A 16,012-nucleotide genomic window follows, 5' to 3' on the forward strand; every position below is an offset into this window, starting at 1 on the left:
AACCAATCAATTACCTGAAATCAAAATAAGAATACAAAATTAAATGAATAAATAAATAAATTAATAGATAACAGTAGGAAAAAAGTCTTTATAAGGGACCCTCCCCCTCCCCTTAATTTTCAATTCACAACTATAATAAGCAAGGTGAGTGATGAAAGAAAGACTTTTAAGGAGAGCTTTGTTTAAGTCATTTTGGGGTGAAGCTGGTCTTCCTCAAACAAATCTTTCTTAGCCGTTTCCATCTCGATAAGTATTGCAGAATGTATTATTCAGTCCAATATTTGTATCGAAAATGAACTAACATTGATCAGAATGAGGAATACTCTGTGAGGATGATAATCAGAAGTGTCAGCACTCGATCAGCAGGTGAAATGTGTAACACTTCCCAGGTCTTCCCATCGCACGAGAGGTTATTGATTCTGCTGAGACAATGATCAATAGGGGAAAACGAATTAAGTACGCCTATTTGGCTATTAGTACCCTAGCCCAAAGACAACCAAATAAAAGAAAGAAAACCCAAAGTAATTTGATCCCAGGTTGCCGACGGTCTTATTGTTTCAGTTGATTAACCAATGGCCAGTTAATGCTATTGCTAACCGTTTCGAAATCATTGTGATGGATCAAATTGTCTGTGAAAGGACGCGAGGTGCGTTTAATTACGCATCTTAGTTTATTGGCCACTACAGGGAAGCGTCGTAAGCACGTGTCACGGCGGCTTCACTCCAATTAGCTGGAGGTTGTCGAGGGGAGCAGAGCGTCACGGTTTGTTAAAAAACAGAAGATATCCCCCGAAGTGTTCCCTTCACACACGTACTAAGTAGCCTGTACCGCATGCTGTAATGAGTGAAGATTGAATTTTATTTGAAGCGCCACGGTCAGATTTCTAGCTGTGTAAAGCAATTACACAGGAGATAAAATGGTGCACAAATTGACTCTGGTTGAGTTTGATAAGTGAAGGCTTATTGCTTGCCCATCGGGAGATGCATGCATGCGGTGAACAGTTGAACATCGGTTAGATGGAATGTACTGTATATGAAATACAGTAACTAGCAAGGGGATGCAAGTACAAGATGGGAGGGGGGAGGGGAGTGGGAGGGGAGGGGCAGAGAGCTAACAATCTTGATTTATCACAATTGTTGTTGTTGTTGTCATTTGGTTTGAGAATCTTTCCATCTCTCCTACATTCACATTGTAGATTATTTAAGCCACTCTTCGGAGGCTGTTAAGCTGAAGACACGAGGTTGTGCTTCAAGTGGCCTCTTTGGTGTTTTTCACCTGCAAACTTAACTAATTTAAATTATTTACCAATATTTACTCCCCTGAAATAAACAAACAAAACAAACAAAATAAACCAATTGATTCTTGTAGATGATGAAAATGCACAGTCTAAAAATTTGTTTGGTTCAAAGATTATTTATGCCGCTCTTCGGAGGCTGTTATTAAAGCTGAAGACAAAAAGGTGTTTACCGTATACGTTATAGTGACATCTTCAGTATTTTTTACCTGCAAAATTAATTGATTTAAGTTATTTACTCCCCTAGAATAAACAAACAAAAACAATTGATTCTTTTAGATGATGACAATTAACAGTTTTAAACTTTGTTTGGTTTAATTGACATAAGTACAATGTATAGCTAGTATCATGAAGTACCAGCTTCTTTAAGTGATACACTTAGAGACTTCGGTTGAAAGCACTTTACATGTATAAACACTGTTTTATTATTGCTTTTATTATTATTACCCATTGGTGACTTATATAATATTGGTCACGAAAGGGCAGTACCTGAACTTGTGAAATATGATATACTCATCAATCAATTAATCAGTCATAATTAATCATCATGCCTAATTGTACATGTACATGTACATGTGATAATGCAGTTGATACGTGTGTGCAGAATCAATTCCTCACACATGTGCATTTGGAAACAAAAATAAAAAATGAATGATATCTGTTTAGAGCCTTAAGGGCATTATCAGTGTGAAGAAGAAAAAAAATCTGTTGATACCATTCTACTTCTGTCTCTGAATAAACATTGTTATGTGCAACTGTAAAGTGGCTCTAGATGAATAATCTCTCTTCTATTATACAATAAAGAAATCAATCATATCATCTCATCTGTTTGGAGCTGTACATGTTCATGTAGGAGAGTGTTAACCTTATCATATTACACACACTTAACACCATTCTGGCTCCAGACATATGATAGTGACATGTTTTTTACACAATTCATGGACACGTTTAGTTCATCCATGCTCGGAATGAATGGATTCACTGTTTTCCGCCAGATGTTCCCATGTTATCTGCATATGTGGGTCGATGATTTTTGTGTGGTTTCAGTTTAAATGCCAAAACACTCAATTTGATGCGAAGCGAGAGTTAAAGGCACGGTAGGATTTTGGATAATCATTAATTAGAATAGGATTATTCACATTGTCATTTGGTGAATTAATGCTCTTGAAGTTCAGGTTCATATTCCAAATTCTGAAAATGAGCTAATACGAGTCATGTTGATACATTGTCAGTTTGGAACAACAAGGGTGTTTGTGATCCATAAATACTTTAACACAGAATTAACGGCCTTGTACCTCCAGAGACTCAATATGTTTGAAATGCTGAATATTGTTGTTAGTTCAACAGCTCATGTCTTTGTTGCCTGTCTGCTTTATTTTACTCTAGACTGGTAGAACTGTAGAAATAATCTCTAGTGAATATATGAACATGTGTGTATTTTTGTTCATAATTTTTTTCTATGAAGTACCAATACTTTATGAAGTGATATGTATATCCGTGAAGTTTGGTTTGAAATTTAACCATACCCCTCTTATCCTCTCTTCATCTTCAGATGCCTTAGAGCAGCCATTCTTCACCACCAATCCAATCGGCACCACAGTCATCAACTCCAACCGGCACACCATCTCATGCCGGGCCACGGGGACCATGCCCATCGACTACGGCTGGGAGATCAACGACACCGCGATCTACGCACCGGAGTGGTCGTCGAACTCCTACACCTTCACAACGATTGGGAAGAGCAACATCGGGGTGTACAGATGTGTGGCAAGCAATGTTGTGGGTACTGTTATCAGTAGAGGGGCAGAGATTCATGTTGCTTGTAAGTTTGCTCTCTTCAAATGTTTTTTCATAATTTTTTAAAAAGCAGTATGAAAAGAATAAGTATTGTATTTGTATTTATTAACATTTATTTCCTTCTCAACAGTACAATATGAAACACAATGTACAGTATGAGTCAAAATAAACTATACGATTTAACGCGTTTAACGTTAACGGTATAAATAACGCGTTACTAACGGGTCGGTTCTGTAGTTGCCGTTAAATGTCCCCTTGCCGTTAAATGTCTCCTTGCCGTTAAATGTCCCCTTGCCGTTAAATGTCCCCTTGCCGTTAAATGTCCCATACCCGTTAGGAAGTTCATTAACGGGTATGGAATTTTTCGAGTGCGCCAGGAATGTCCCAAACATTACAGTTGAAAGCAAACAGGGTCTGGTAAATTTCGCAGAGACGTACGTCTCTTTACAAGAAGCTACAACAAGTCGGCAATATCAAAGAATATTTAGAGAGCAGTGTATAGCAGCGTGGGAAACTTGCTCACAACGTGGTCGAATACAATCACGAAGAACGATCTTTTTAACTCAGCGATTTTCCTGTGAATTCACTATTTTTAAACACAAAAATTCAGAAATGTCCATCCAAATGATATATGTCAATTTTAATGACTTACAATTGCTTCATTCCCGAGATATATCCCTCAAAACCTGGTTAATTTTTCAGCGGAAATGCCTCCAATATCTGTCTTTTTACGTCACACTTTTTTACCCGCACAGTATACAGTAGCTAGTGGGACGCTATTTCCGCATAGCGACTGCTTTAGAGAAGGGGAGGAGCTAGCCGAGCGTAATAGGCAAATTGACGTGGGCGGTGTAGACCGTCAGCGCTAGGGCCTCGCTGTTGTTGGTGTTGTTATAATTGTTGTTGTTGCATTTTGCAGTTATAGTTTGACATGTTTTTTTTTTTGTTGCCCTGCATGCTTTTCAGTCGCATTTCGAGCATCGCTCGTGTTTTCAATTTAGCTTGCTGGTGTTCATTTTATCTTGTTTCTTTGACACTCGATTATTATGATGATATTCAGTCTCAAAAATAATTAATGCTATTTCGAGTTCTTTCCTTGTTTTTCACAACGGATTTTCTGAAAAATGACTGGTGTTTGTAGGCTCTACTACTTTTTTAAGCATGCTTTGTTCTGATTTAAAATCCCGTTTTGTTTTTAACTAATAAAACTATGCATACATGAGGTATGAATTGATACTAGTACCGGTAGTCTACTTCCACAATGATCTATGGCCCTTTATAAGCCACATGTTTGTGTTTCGTTTTTAATTTCTCTTATCTGTAAAATATGTATATATATATATATATATATACGAGGGTGTTTATGGCTTTATTGTCTTGCAATCAATACGTAAGTTTTTTTCACAAGCTACCGGTAGCATATAATTAATCATTATCCTGAGACACTACTGCTACCCCAATCCCCCCGCCCGTCCAATCATACGTAAGTTTTTCCACAAGTTACCTCTTGCAGACAATTAATCATTATCCTCCCCCTGCACCAAGACACTACCTGCCACTCCAACCAAGAAACGTCAAGCCACGATTCCTAGGGGTGTGATAACCAAGGCTAAGACCCCTCACTGACTCAATCAAGCCAATATTTACGACTACGATTAGTAGTGAATGTATTTTTATGACAAATACTTCGAGAACAATATCAATTACCTACCTGTTTCCACCAAGTTCTGTATTAATTTTACAGTCTATGCCCTCTTCACCTTTGGTTCCTCACCAGAATCGCACACCATCCTCGTCATCCTTTAGTCTTCATTTGGATGTACAGTTTGTACATTATATCCCATATACAATACCAATATAATGATATGCATGCAATTATGAATACTTTGCTATCAATGTAGCAATATCCAATACAAACTATTAGTCCTGAAAAGCAGTTGTATGTTACGGAGATCAATATTTTTTCTAGCTCATGAATATGTGATAGTTGGCATATTGGCCGCGATGATGATAAAGAAAAGCGATGGTGATGATAATAGAGCTGGGCCAAGTAGCACAAATAGTTGCAATCGATTGTAAGTAAAGACGCTTTATTTTAATATCTTTTTTGTAAGCGTTTCATTCAACAAATCAGATTTGCGCATTTAAAAATAATGATGATGTTGATACTAACATGATGATGAAGTGATGGCAGATGATGATGTGATGGGCTGATGATGAAGTGACGCAGTATACATTTATTCAGGTAAGTGAATCATTTCTTCAAAGACAATGTGGATTCAAGCGACATCATTAGAAGGAACATGCATAACAATTCAACCACTTCCTTGCCCTGGTCAGGGCATGGGTCAGGTAGGTGGGCAGTAATTTGGGTACTACACCTTTAATCTCTCGATAATCTATCTCGAATCACCAATGTCTCCTTTCTTATCTTCCTCTCTCTCTCTATGGATGTTTGTCCCCCCCCCCATTTTTTTTTTGTTATCTCTCTCTCTCTCTCTAATCGTGGACCTACACTGATCTACAAATATGTTTCATTTATTAAATGTTAATTGTGATCAAGTTATGATAAAACATTGGCAATTCTCGGTTTCGTGTTTTCTGGGACGCACTGTATAGGCTGATTGTCTATCTAAAATGAGGCGTCATGTCAATCAACACCAAAGTTCCAAAACACCGCGTATATTCATGTATTTAACTTTGTTACGCGCCTTTGTTCTGAGAGCGCCACTCGGGACATACTTGTGGGGGGGGGGGGGGGAATGTCATAATAAATCTGTGATTATTTTATGTCGTTGTTAAAGAGCTATGCCATGTGTATTGGAACATACGGACCATTTAAATTGGAATTAAGAAATATTTTAACTTCTCATATATATTTACAAAAGGATAACATTATAATTTCACCACCTCATCTTTCAACATCCATCATCTCTTGCATCCTTTTTCTCTCCAATTCCTCTCTCCCACTCTCTAATGATCTATGACCTTCTCTCTTTTGTTTTAGATGCACACTCGCCCCAATTTCAATGAAATTCCGAAAAATAGATATTATAAAAGTTAGGTTTTATTATTTATAAATTATTGAGAATTTTTTAATAAAAAATAAAAAATAAAAAAAAATAAAAAATCATTTATAAGAGATGCAATAACAAAATTAGTTGGTGCAGATGAAGTAGGTGATGGAAAAGAGAGAAGAAAAAAAAAATCGATTTCAAGAAAAAAAGAAATCGGGCGACGTAAAGATGGAAGGTAATTTATAGGAAATGGGAAAAAATAATTACAATGATGTATTGAATAAAAATAAATCAACAAAAGGGAAAAGTAAAAATAAAAAAAAACACTAGGTAAGCAAACTTACATCCCTATCTTCACTTTAAGGTACATGCAATGTAAATTCCAATTTTAATTTCTATATTAATTTTGTCACAACACCGATTTTTGTGCTGTAAATTTACAGACTACGATCGTCATCCCAGCTGACCGTAAACCAAGGACCTTTCGTAAACCTAGCTAGATGTATATATATATATATGTATCTACTTGGCCCCGAGCCCTGCAAAAAAAAAAAAAAAAAAAAAAAAAAAAAAAAAAAATCAAAAATAAGGAGGTAACCACAAATGTTGCCTATTTTCTTTTTTTGCTTCCCCCCCCCTATCCCGGCGACACTGCTTTCCTCTATTTTCATCATCTCTCATACTGTATATCCTCTCTCCCTTTCTATCTAAATGTATCATTTCATCAGTCCCCTCTATTTTCCCTATGAAATGAAAATGTAAAGACAAGCAGTTGTACGCATATGGGTCATTCCATCGGGTTGGGTCTTTTCAGCATTTTCACGTGTTTGAATGTTTAGAAGCTATTTACTCAAATTTGAATGTATTTTTAGAAAAATAAAAGTATGTTATATTGAAGAGTAATGTAGTACAGAATAAATAAACATGAAAACAGAAACTTCTTCATCATATTTTTTTTTTTGTGAGAGTTTTACTACCGATGTCTCAGCGATTTTGAGGGTGAAAGTTGTGACATGAAAACATGTCATTTTCATGAACTAATTTCTGGAAAAAAGTTCATCATAAAAAGTGGAGTACAGACTGTGACAAAGTTTCAGATCAGAAAATAAATGAGCAAGTAAAAAAAGATGTCCTTGTAACGTTGGTTTTTTGGTGTGTCTGTTTTTTCATTTTAAATGAAAGTGTGAGAAGGAATACACACAATTCCAGTGGAATCTATTGAAGAATGGGTGTTAAAAACAGGATATAACAATAAACAAATTATTCAACAACTCTGAATTTTGAACCTTCATGTCACAATTTATGACCCAACCCGATGGAATGACCCATATACAATTTCAAATTATGTTCCTGTATGTATATTCGTATCGATAGCCGTCGGAATATATTCCAACACTATTAATGCTTGAATGGAGAGCTACGGTCAAGGCTTAATAGCAAACTTCCTGTCACATACAAAAGAAGCTTACTCTGAATGTGGCCTGCTATTGACACTCGGCGGGGGCAAAGGGCGTTGTCCTAGCTACAAGGCCTAATGTCTATTGTTCAGGGGGATCCTATGTTCAAGGGGATCCCCCTTGAACAATAGGTATTACGTAAGGATCTAAGCCACTGGCTATAGGGAGCAGTAGCAGGCCGAGAATGAATAGAATAAGTGAAAGGCCAACTGTATTTGTGTTACTTTTAGCATAGACGTAATTACGTCTATGCTTTTAGATAGCGGTACAGTGCCCCCCCCCCCACATTTTCAAGTACCTCAAAAGGGCCCCCTTTTCCATAGAAAAGTGCCCCTTCCCCTTTAATAACTACCCCTTTTTAACTCGGATAAGCGCTCCTTGTATTTTCACAAATGCTCCTTTTTCTATTGATAACTATACCTCCATTAAAAAAAAGAGAAAGAGTAGCAAGCTGAGAATGAATAGAATGAATGGCAAACTGTTTTTGTGTTACGTTTAGCTAGCGGTACAGTGCCCCCCCCCCCGTTTTTCAAGTACCCACAAAGTGCCCCTTTTACTTTGACAAGTACCCTCTTTCCTTTGTTGTAGAAGTGACCCTTCCCCTTTTAATAACTACCCCCTTTTAACTCGGACAAGCGCACCTTATAATTTCATAAATGCTACCTCAATTTAAAAAAAAAAAAAACACTTCCCTTCTCGTAAATGCCCCTTTTCATCTCTGGTAAATGCCCCTTTTCAGGTACGAGAAGTTACTCATTTTTACTTCAGATAAGGGCCCCCTTCACCTCCGGAAAATGCCCCCATCAAAATCTGATTGGTGCCCCTTTTCTTTCAACTAATGCCCATTTCCCATTATCGTAAGTGCTTTTTCATTCCTGATGAGTGCCGCCTTTTGTAGTTTTAAGAGCCCAATTTTCACCTCTTTAATTATAACATTTATCGCAAAACTTCTTAAAAAGATGATTTCAAAGTTGTATCACATCTTATTTGGGTTATGAACTTGTATTAATATGGACAAATATGGCTGTTGTGTCAGAGAAAATGACGCGCATGCTGTGAGATTTTCAGGAAAGGAATGAATATGAGAAAAGTTGAAAGGACGGGAGAGAGAGGGAGAGGAAGAGATGAGGGGAGACGGGGTATATAGAGAGAAAGAAGAGAGAGAGAGAGATGGGGAGGGAGAGAGATGGGGAGGGAGAGTGAAAGAAGGAGGGAAGATAGTGAAGAAATAAAGGGGGCGGAGTAGAGAGAGACTGGAAGAAAAACAAAAGATCGCTACTATATTCACCCCTAAACTTGATTTACTAGTATGTGCTCGCGCTCGCGTGGCCCTATAGCTGTCACATTCCACCAGCCTTCAACCACCAAGTCCCCAGAGAAACAAATTTATCTCTTATCTTGCTGACATACGTATATCTGTCAACGACTAGATTCTAATCTCAATTTCTTGCTGAGAGACTTGATGCATGGACCTACTACAAACCATGCTTGATGACAGAGAAAGTGCATTTTACGCAATGTAAGAGTACACAGGCAGGGAGGAAGTTTCCATTGATTTAGGTTTCCACCCTAGGACCAGGGACTTGGAAGACTGCTAGGACCATAGAGATATATACTTAATATATATCTCTATGGCTAGGACCTACTTCTTGGAGCCTTGGTAACTTTTATGTACTTTAATATACCATGTAGGGACTTCCATGCTAAAAATAGCTATGCTAAGCTGAAAGCATGTTTTTTTTAATCACCGTATTTAAATAAATAAACAAACAAACAAAACTGGCTCACTGCTATGCAATATCAAGAGCACGTTCGAAGCTCCCGGTAATTCAGATTGTATTGCACAGAGATGGTTCTCCAGCCACGTAATGATTTAATTAGAAGATAAAAAGGCATTCTCCTCGTGGCCATCTTTTTCCCTTTATTATTTCATATATCATGTCTTCCTCTTTCCAACATTTACTACCTAGTCTCACGGATCAATCTACGATACAGGTTGGTAGAAAGTGATGAGGCACTTTATACACAAAATGATGTGCCTGATGTTGGCAAGTGCATAAAGTAAGTACTTGGTCATCCTACTAAACAATTTTATCAATCAAGTAATTCAAGTATGTCAATTGTCGGATCGCGTTATTACCAAATGACGAATTGAAGAATCGGAAGGAATTAAATTGAATTCCAAGAACCGAAAATACGTCTCTTCTGAGGACTCGATGAGGTCAGGTGCATTTACTGTAAGGGGTGGGGGGGGGGGGTGTAATACAAAGTAGTCATTTCTTTAGGAAATCAATAGTGAAAAACAAAATATCTTAAATATTAAAATAATGTTGGAAAGACTGAATTAGTAACGAGTTGCAAAGAAAAACTAGACACCAAGTCCTGAGAACAGTCCAAATCCTTTCCCATACACCCCAAAACTGAACTACCGCTTTAAGATATGTTAATGGGGAACGAAACATGATTTTATAAGAATGAAAATGTAGAAAGCGAGTAATACAAATTAGTTATTTCTTAAGAAAATCAATAATGAAAAACAACAAAAGATTTTAAAATAAAGTCGGAAAGACTAGATAGTAAAGAGTTTCAAAGAAAAAATTAAACGCCAACAAGTCATAGTGAAACATAAGTGGTGTTCAAAATATTACTCTAATGCAGGGCAAGAAAAAAAAACGCTGTCAAACTAAAACGTGGAATGTTTGAAAACTGTTAAATTAGTATTATAAACGACGTTGTTAGTACCAAAAATAGCAACCAATAACAAAATAATAAACATAAATCAACAACATGCATATTTCTGTAAAAATAAATTCATGCAACCGTTCCTGAAGGCATGTTTTCTGTGCCATGTCCTGGATGCAAAAGATAAAAAAGACACACTACAAATTAAATATTTAAAGGCATGGAGAAAATAGAGGTGTTTCTCGTCATTGGCAGCAGGGGGCTACTAATTATTATGTACTGCAAAAGTGAACAAAAGAGCTAGGCCATTGTTCATGATTGACATGCGATGGTAGCAGAGACGCTGCTCAGATACATGCGTTGCATTGTTCTCCTATATGGGATTATAAATGTGTGGCAAGGGGAACAAATTTATAAAGCAGTAGCTATCCGGATAAATTGGATCCCTATCTTTTATACTTTTCATCGCGTTTTTCTTCCTCTTTGTCCTGCTATGAAATTGGCAGAAAATGAGATTTTGCTTCTGATGTTCACCTTGCGAGACCGAAGACCTGTAAAAACTCAACAATTTTGAGCTAACAGTGGGCATAATTGGCATCGAATAAAATGGCTTTGATTTAGGGCGAGCAACCGTTCAATGATGAATCGGGATGAGTACAATGCTTTTTCACGTGTCTTACGTTTGCAAAATCTCGCGCTCATGATGACATAATTGCTTCATTATTTTGACCTTATTGATGGAATAGTACCTGGATTTGAAGTCAGTTATCGTCCGTCTATATGAATTATCAGCTTAATTTAAGATAAGTTTGACATTATTTTGTCGAATTTTTTTTTTTAAATTCCATGCTCGTATTTTGAGTTGATAAGTATTTCAAATACTATAGGCATCATTTTCTTGAAGCGCATATCCAGACTTCGGTAAATTTTAGAAGATAATTACAATGTTTCAGAAATTCAGATTGATATGGCATTCTATCGTAAATCACTTTGAATATAATTTTATGCGTGCTTGTTTTTTTAGATGATAATTACGATGCATGACTCAAACCCCCTTAGAAAGTAGGGACATCACATTTACAGGGTTGTTCGTAATCCCTTATAAGGGATTACCTGCTAATCGCCTTAATCCTATCATAGCCCCTATTCAGGATCTGACAGTTATATTCATGAGCCAAGGGCCAGGGAGTGATCTTCACAGTGTAGTGCACGTGTAGTTCTGTGATATTGGCATTCATTTTTTTCAATCATTTTTGTCATTGCGTAGGCTTACTTTATGTCATAAAAGTCTGTAAAATCAGCAATATTTATTTGTTTTCACTTATTTCTCTCCCGCGATCTATATCTTTTTTTTTCCTTCTCAAGCGCCGATGAGATTGGCATTCATTTTCTTCAAACATTTCTGTCGTTGCGTAGGCTTACTCTTTGTCATGAAAGCCTGGAAGATCAGCGATATTTATTTGTTTTCGCTTACCGTTATTTCTCTCCCGCGATCTATATCTTTTTGTTTTCCTTCTCAAGCGCCGATGAGATTGGCATTCATTTTCTTCAAACATTTTCTGTCACTGCGTAGGCTTACTCTTTGCCATGAAAGCCTGTATACATCGGCGATATATAATTGATTCGCTTCTCTCCCCTTCGATCTATCTCTCTTTTATTTTTCTCAAGCGCCTGGTGATAACCTTGATATTGGTATTCATTATCTTCAATCAATTTTTTTATTTTCCGTCGACTTACTTTTTGTCGTAAAAGCCTGTAACATCAGCGATATATAATTGATTTCGCTTCTCTCTTCTCTGCGATCTATTTTGTCAAGCGCCTGGTGATATTGGCATTCATTTTCTTCAATCATTGTTTTCGTTCCGTCGACTTACTTTTTGTCGTAAAAGCCTGTAACATCAGCGATGTATAATTGATTTAGCTTCTCCCTCCCCTTCGAGCTATCTCTCTTGTATTTTGTCAATGTCCTGGTGATATTGGAATTAATTTTCTTCATTCATTTCTTTCGTCCCGTCGACTTACTTTTTGTCATAAAAGCCAGTAACATCAGCGATATTTAGTATAATTGAATTCACTTCTCTCTTCCCTGCGATCTATCTCTCTTTTATTTTGCCAAGCGCCTGGTGATATTGGAATTCATTTTCTTCATTCATTTCTTTCATTCCGTAGGCTTTCTCTTTGTCATGCAAGCCTGTAAGATTAGCGATATTTATATGTTTTCGCTTATTTCTCTCCTGCGATCTATATCTTTCTTTTTCCTTCTCAAGCGCCGATGATATTGGCATTCATTTTCTTCATACATTTCTTTCGTTCCGTCGACTTACTCTTTGCCATAAAAGCCTGTAACATCGGCGATATATAATTGATTCGCTTCTCTCCCCTTCGATCTATCTCTCTTTTATTTTCTCAAGCGCCTGGTGTTAACCGTGATATTGGTATTCATTTTCTTCAATCATTTTTTTTCGTTCCGTCGACTTACTTTTTGTCGTAAAAGCCTGTAACATCAGCGATATATAATTGATTTCGCTTCTCTCTTCTCTGCGATCTATTTTGTCAAGCGCCTGGTGATATTGGCATTCATTTTCTTCAATCATTTTGGTCGTTCCGTCGAAAGCCTGTAACATCAGCGATGTATAATTGATTTAGCTTCTCCCTCCCCTGCGATCTATCTCTCTTTTACTTTGTCAAGCGCCGGGGTGATATTGGCATTCATTTGCTTCAATAATTTGTTTCGTTCCGTTTACTAACTTGTCATAAAAGCCTGTAACATCAGCGATATTTAATTGAATTCGCTTCTGTCTCCCGCAACCCATTTATTGTTTTATTTTCTCAAGCGTCGATGATATTGGCATTCATTTTCTTCAATCATTTCTGTCGGTGCGTAGGCTTACTTTTTGTCATGAAAGCCTGTAACATCATCAATATTTGATTGTTTTCGCTTCTTTCTCTCCCGCGATTTAATGTCTCTTTCATTTTTTCAAGTGCCAGTGATATTGGTTTTCATTTTCTTCATTCATTTCTTTCGGTCTGTCGGCTTACTTTTTGTTATAAAAGCCTGTAACATCAGCGATATTCTATTGTTTCCGCTTCTCTCCCGCGATCTATATCTCTTTCAATTTATAGTACAAGTTCTAGTACACACACTGAGACAAACGCAGTTAATCTGGCACACTCGTGATTAAAGGTATTCTAGTCAAGGTGATTACGTAATAGATAATTGTCCCTCGCTAGTTAAGAGGATTAGAGATAATTAGATTTACTTGGAGAAGAGGTAAAGGAATGACATGTGAAAGTGATGTCCTGAAGCCCGAGTAAGCAGGGACTTAATAGGATAAAGGTAGACTCGACGTTTGGGGCATGGTTTCAGACATTTTAGGCATCAATTTCTCGAAGCGCATATCGTTAATTCGTTCGCTACTAAATTTTGAGAAGATAATTAGGATGTTTCAGATTAGTTTGGCTTTGTTTTATCGTAAATACTTTTGAATATACTCGTATCTTGAGATGATAATTAGGTTGTTTCAGATATTTTAGGCATCATTTTCTTGAAGTGCATATTGTTCCTTCGTTCAGTCAATTCGTCGCTGTTTTCACGAAGTGACGGTAGTGAAAAAAAATTGCTTTCACTTTGCGTTACGATTTTCCTCACTACCGTCACTTCGTGAAAACAAGGACTAATTTTAGAAGATAATTACGATGTTACAGATATTTTAGGCATCATTTTCTCGAAGCACATATCGTAACTTCATTCCCTAATTTTGAGACGATAATAAGGATGTTTCAAATTAGTTTGGCATTGTTTTATCGTATTTAATTTTGTATATACTCGTGCTCGTATTTTGAGATGATAAGTACGATGTTTCAGATATTTTAGGCATCATTTTCTTGAAGCGCATATATCGTTCCTTCTTTCGGTCAATTTTAGAAGATAATTACGATGTTTCAGATAGTTTAGGCATCATTTTCTCGAAGCACATATCGTAACTTCATTCGCTAATTTTGAGACGATAATAAGGATGTTTCAGATTAGTTTGGCATTGTTTTATCGTAAATAATTTTGAACATACTCGTGCTCGTATTTTGAGATGATAATTACGATGTTTCAGATATTTTAGGCATTATTTTCGTGAAGCGCATATATCGTTCCTTCGTTCGGTCAATTTTAGAACATCATCTAACAAAACTAACAAAACTAACAAAACTAACAAAACTAACGGGTAACGCTAACGTCTAACGGGTAACGCCTACAAACGTTAAATATATAATTAACGTATTGCAAACGTTACACGCGTTAGGGGGGGTAGTTTATTTTGACTCATACTGTATGTAACAATTATTTCAACATAGAGTATACAGTAAATAATTCAGATACGGAAGGAGGCGAAAACCCGGAAAGCATCGCTTGAGTTGGGAATGCCCATAATAAATTAACACAGTTACCGAAAGAACATTATAAATATTATTATGAAAATTACATTTTATATTAACAGAAAGTTGATACTAAGTACTAAGTAGTAATACATTTAATGGGAGTTGGGGGGGGGGGGGGAGGGCACATGTACATGTAAATTAGGTATGGGCAAATTTTGGTTTGGTGGACAGATGCCCTCTGATTATACCATAGCAATCTCATATTCATGAATCTTTATGCTCATCTGTAAATGTGCATAAATATAATCCTACCCGTATTGGTATGCTATTAAAACATTCTCACAGCACAGTAGCCTAACAGGTTTTAACTTTGAATTTGGCTTGTTTGTTAATTTATGCACATGAGACATGACAATCAACATATGTATATGCTTAGCTTTCTTTGAAAACACAACACACAATAATCTTTCACTCATAACCACACAACGATGATATGGTTTTGCACATATCTAGCGTGTCGTTTACTTGTAAATAGCTATACAAATGAATTCTTTGTAATCACCAATGCGTTATAAGCAATTAACTTTTATGTGTGGTATTTCCATGTATATTATGGACATTTTTCACCATCAGTATGTTCTCTTTTCATCTATTCTTCCAGATTTTGAAGCATACGGCGGTGCCCCACAGACGACAATGGTCAGTGCGGGCGATGCAAAGATACTGACCTGCCCTCCCTATGGTAAGATTCCATTTCAAAGAGTGTCTAGCTCATACATGTATGTTGAGAGGTTCCCTGAAAAATGAAAAAACCCCACTACATTCACCAATACAACAAGGCTTATTCTTCAAAGACAATTTCTCCCCCCCCCCCCCCCCCCCCCCCCAGCAAACCCATTTCCATCAAACCACTGTTACCACTCCTTCTGTTTATGATTTTGATCTTTTTTGTGAGCAAGAGATGAAATTATTCTTGAAAGCATAACCCCTTATCATTGTAATTGAACAATCCAGTCTGTGGATTATGTCATTCTTTTTAGACAAGCAGAGCACATATCCCCTGGCTATTCATTATAAAAAAGAAACGACCTTCAACAAACGCATCGTTTCAATATTCAATATTGGATAATGAATCTGCTTTGTGCAAACAATAAAACTGATGGTTTTCCACATCCTCTTCTAATTAAACTCTATCTAAATATTGTGAGTAGATAATTCCTCTTCATTTTCCGGTTCCCCGAGTATCTCTTTAAATGTCACCATTGTGTAAATACGTTGTGGGTAAACAGTGAGCGTCTGCATCTATTGAGCGTGAATCATTCCCGAACCGTAGAATGCCTGCGTTTGTTCTTTCGGTCTCGTCCGGACTTTGAACCCTGTCTTTGCTTACTTGT

The 16,012-nt window shown here is 36.9% G+C and overlaps 1 protein-coding gene across 1 annotated transcript in view; it reads left to right on the forward strand.

Moving 5' to 3' along the window:
* Positions 1–2,827: 2,827 nt before the first annotated feature.
* LOC753954 (protein sidekick-2) overlaps positions 2,828–16,012 on the forward strand; it is an 80,794-nt gene continuing 67,609 nt past the window's right edge. The window contains exons 1-2 of the mRNA XM_030978966.1: positions 2,828–3,116; positions 15,280–15,360. Coding sequence (XP_030834826.1) covers positions 2,942–3,116; positions 15,280–15,360 — 256 coding nt within the window. The 5' untranslated portion in view covers positions 2,828–2,941. The remainder of the gene's footprint in view (positions 3,117–15,279; positions 15,361–16,012) is intronic.

This window comes from Strongylocentrotus purpuratus, unplaced genomic scaffold (assembly GCF_000002235.5).
Source record: "Strongylocentrotus purpuratus isolate Spur 01 unplaced genomic scaffold, Spur_5.0 spur5_contig_815, whole genome shotgun sequence".
NCBI lineage: Eukaryota > Metazoa > Echinodermata > Echinoidea > Camarodonta > Strongylocentrotidae > Strongylocentrotus > Strongylocentrotus purpuratus.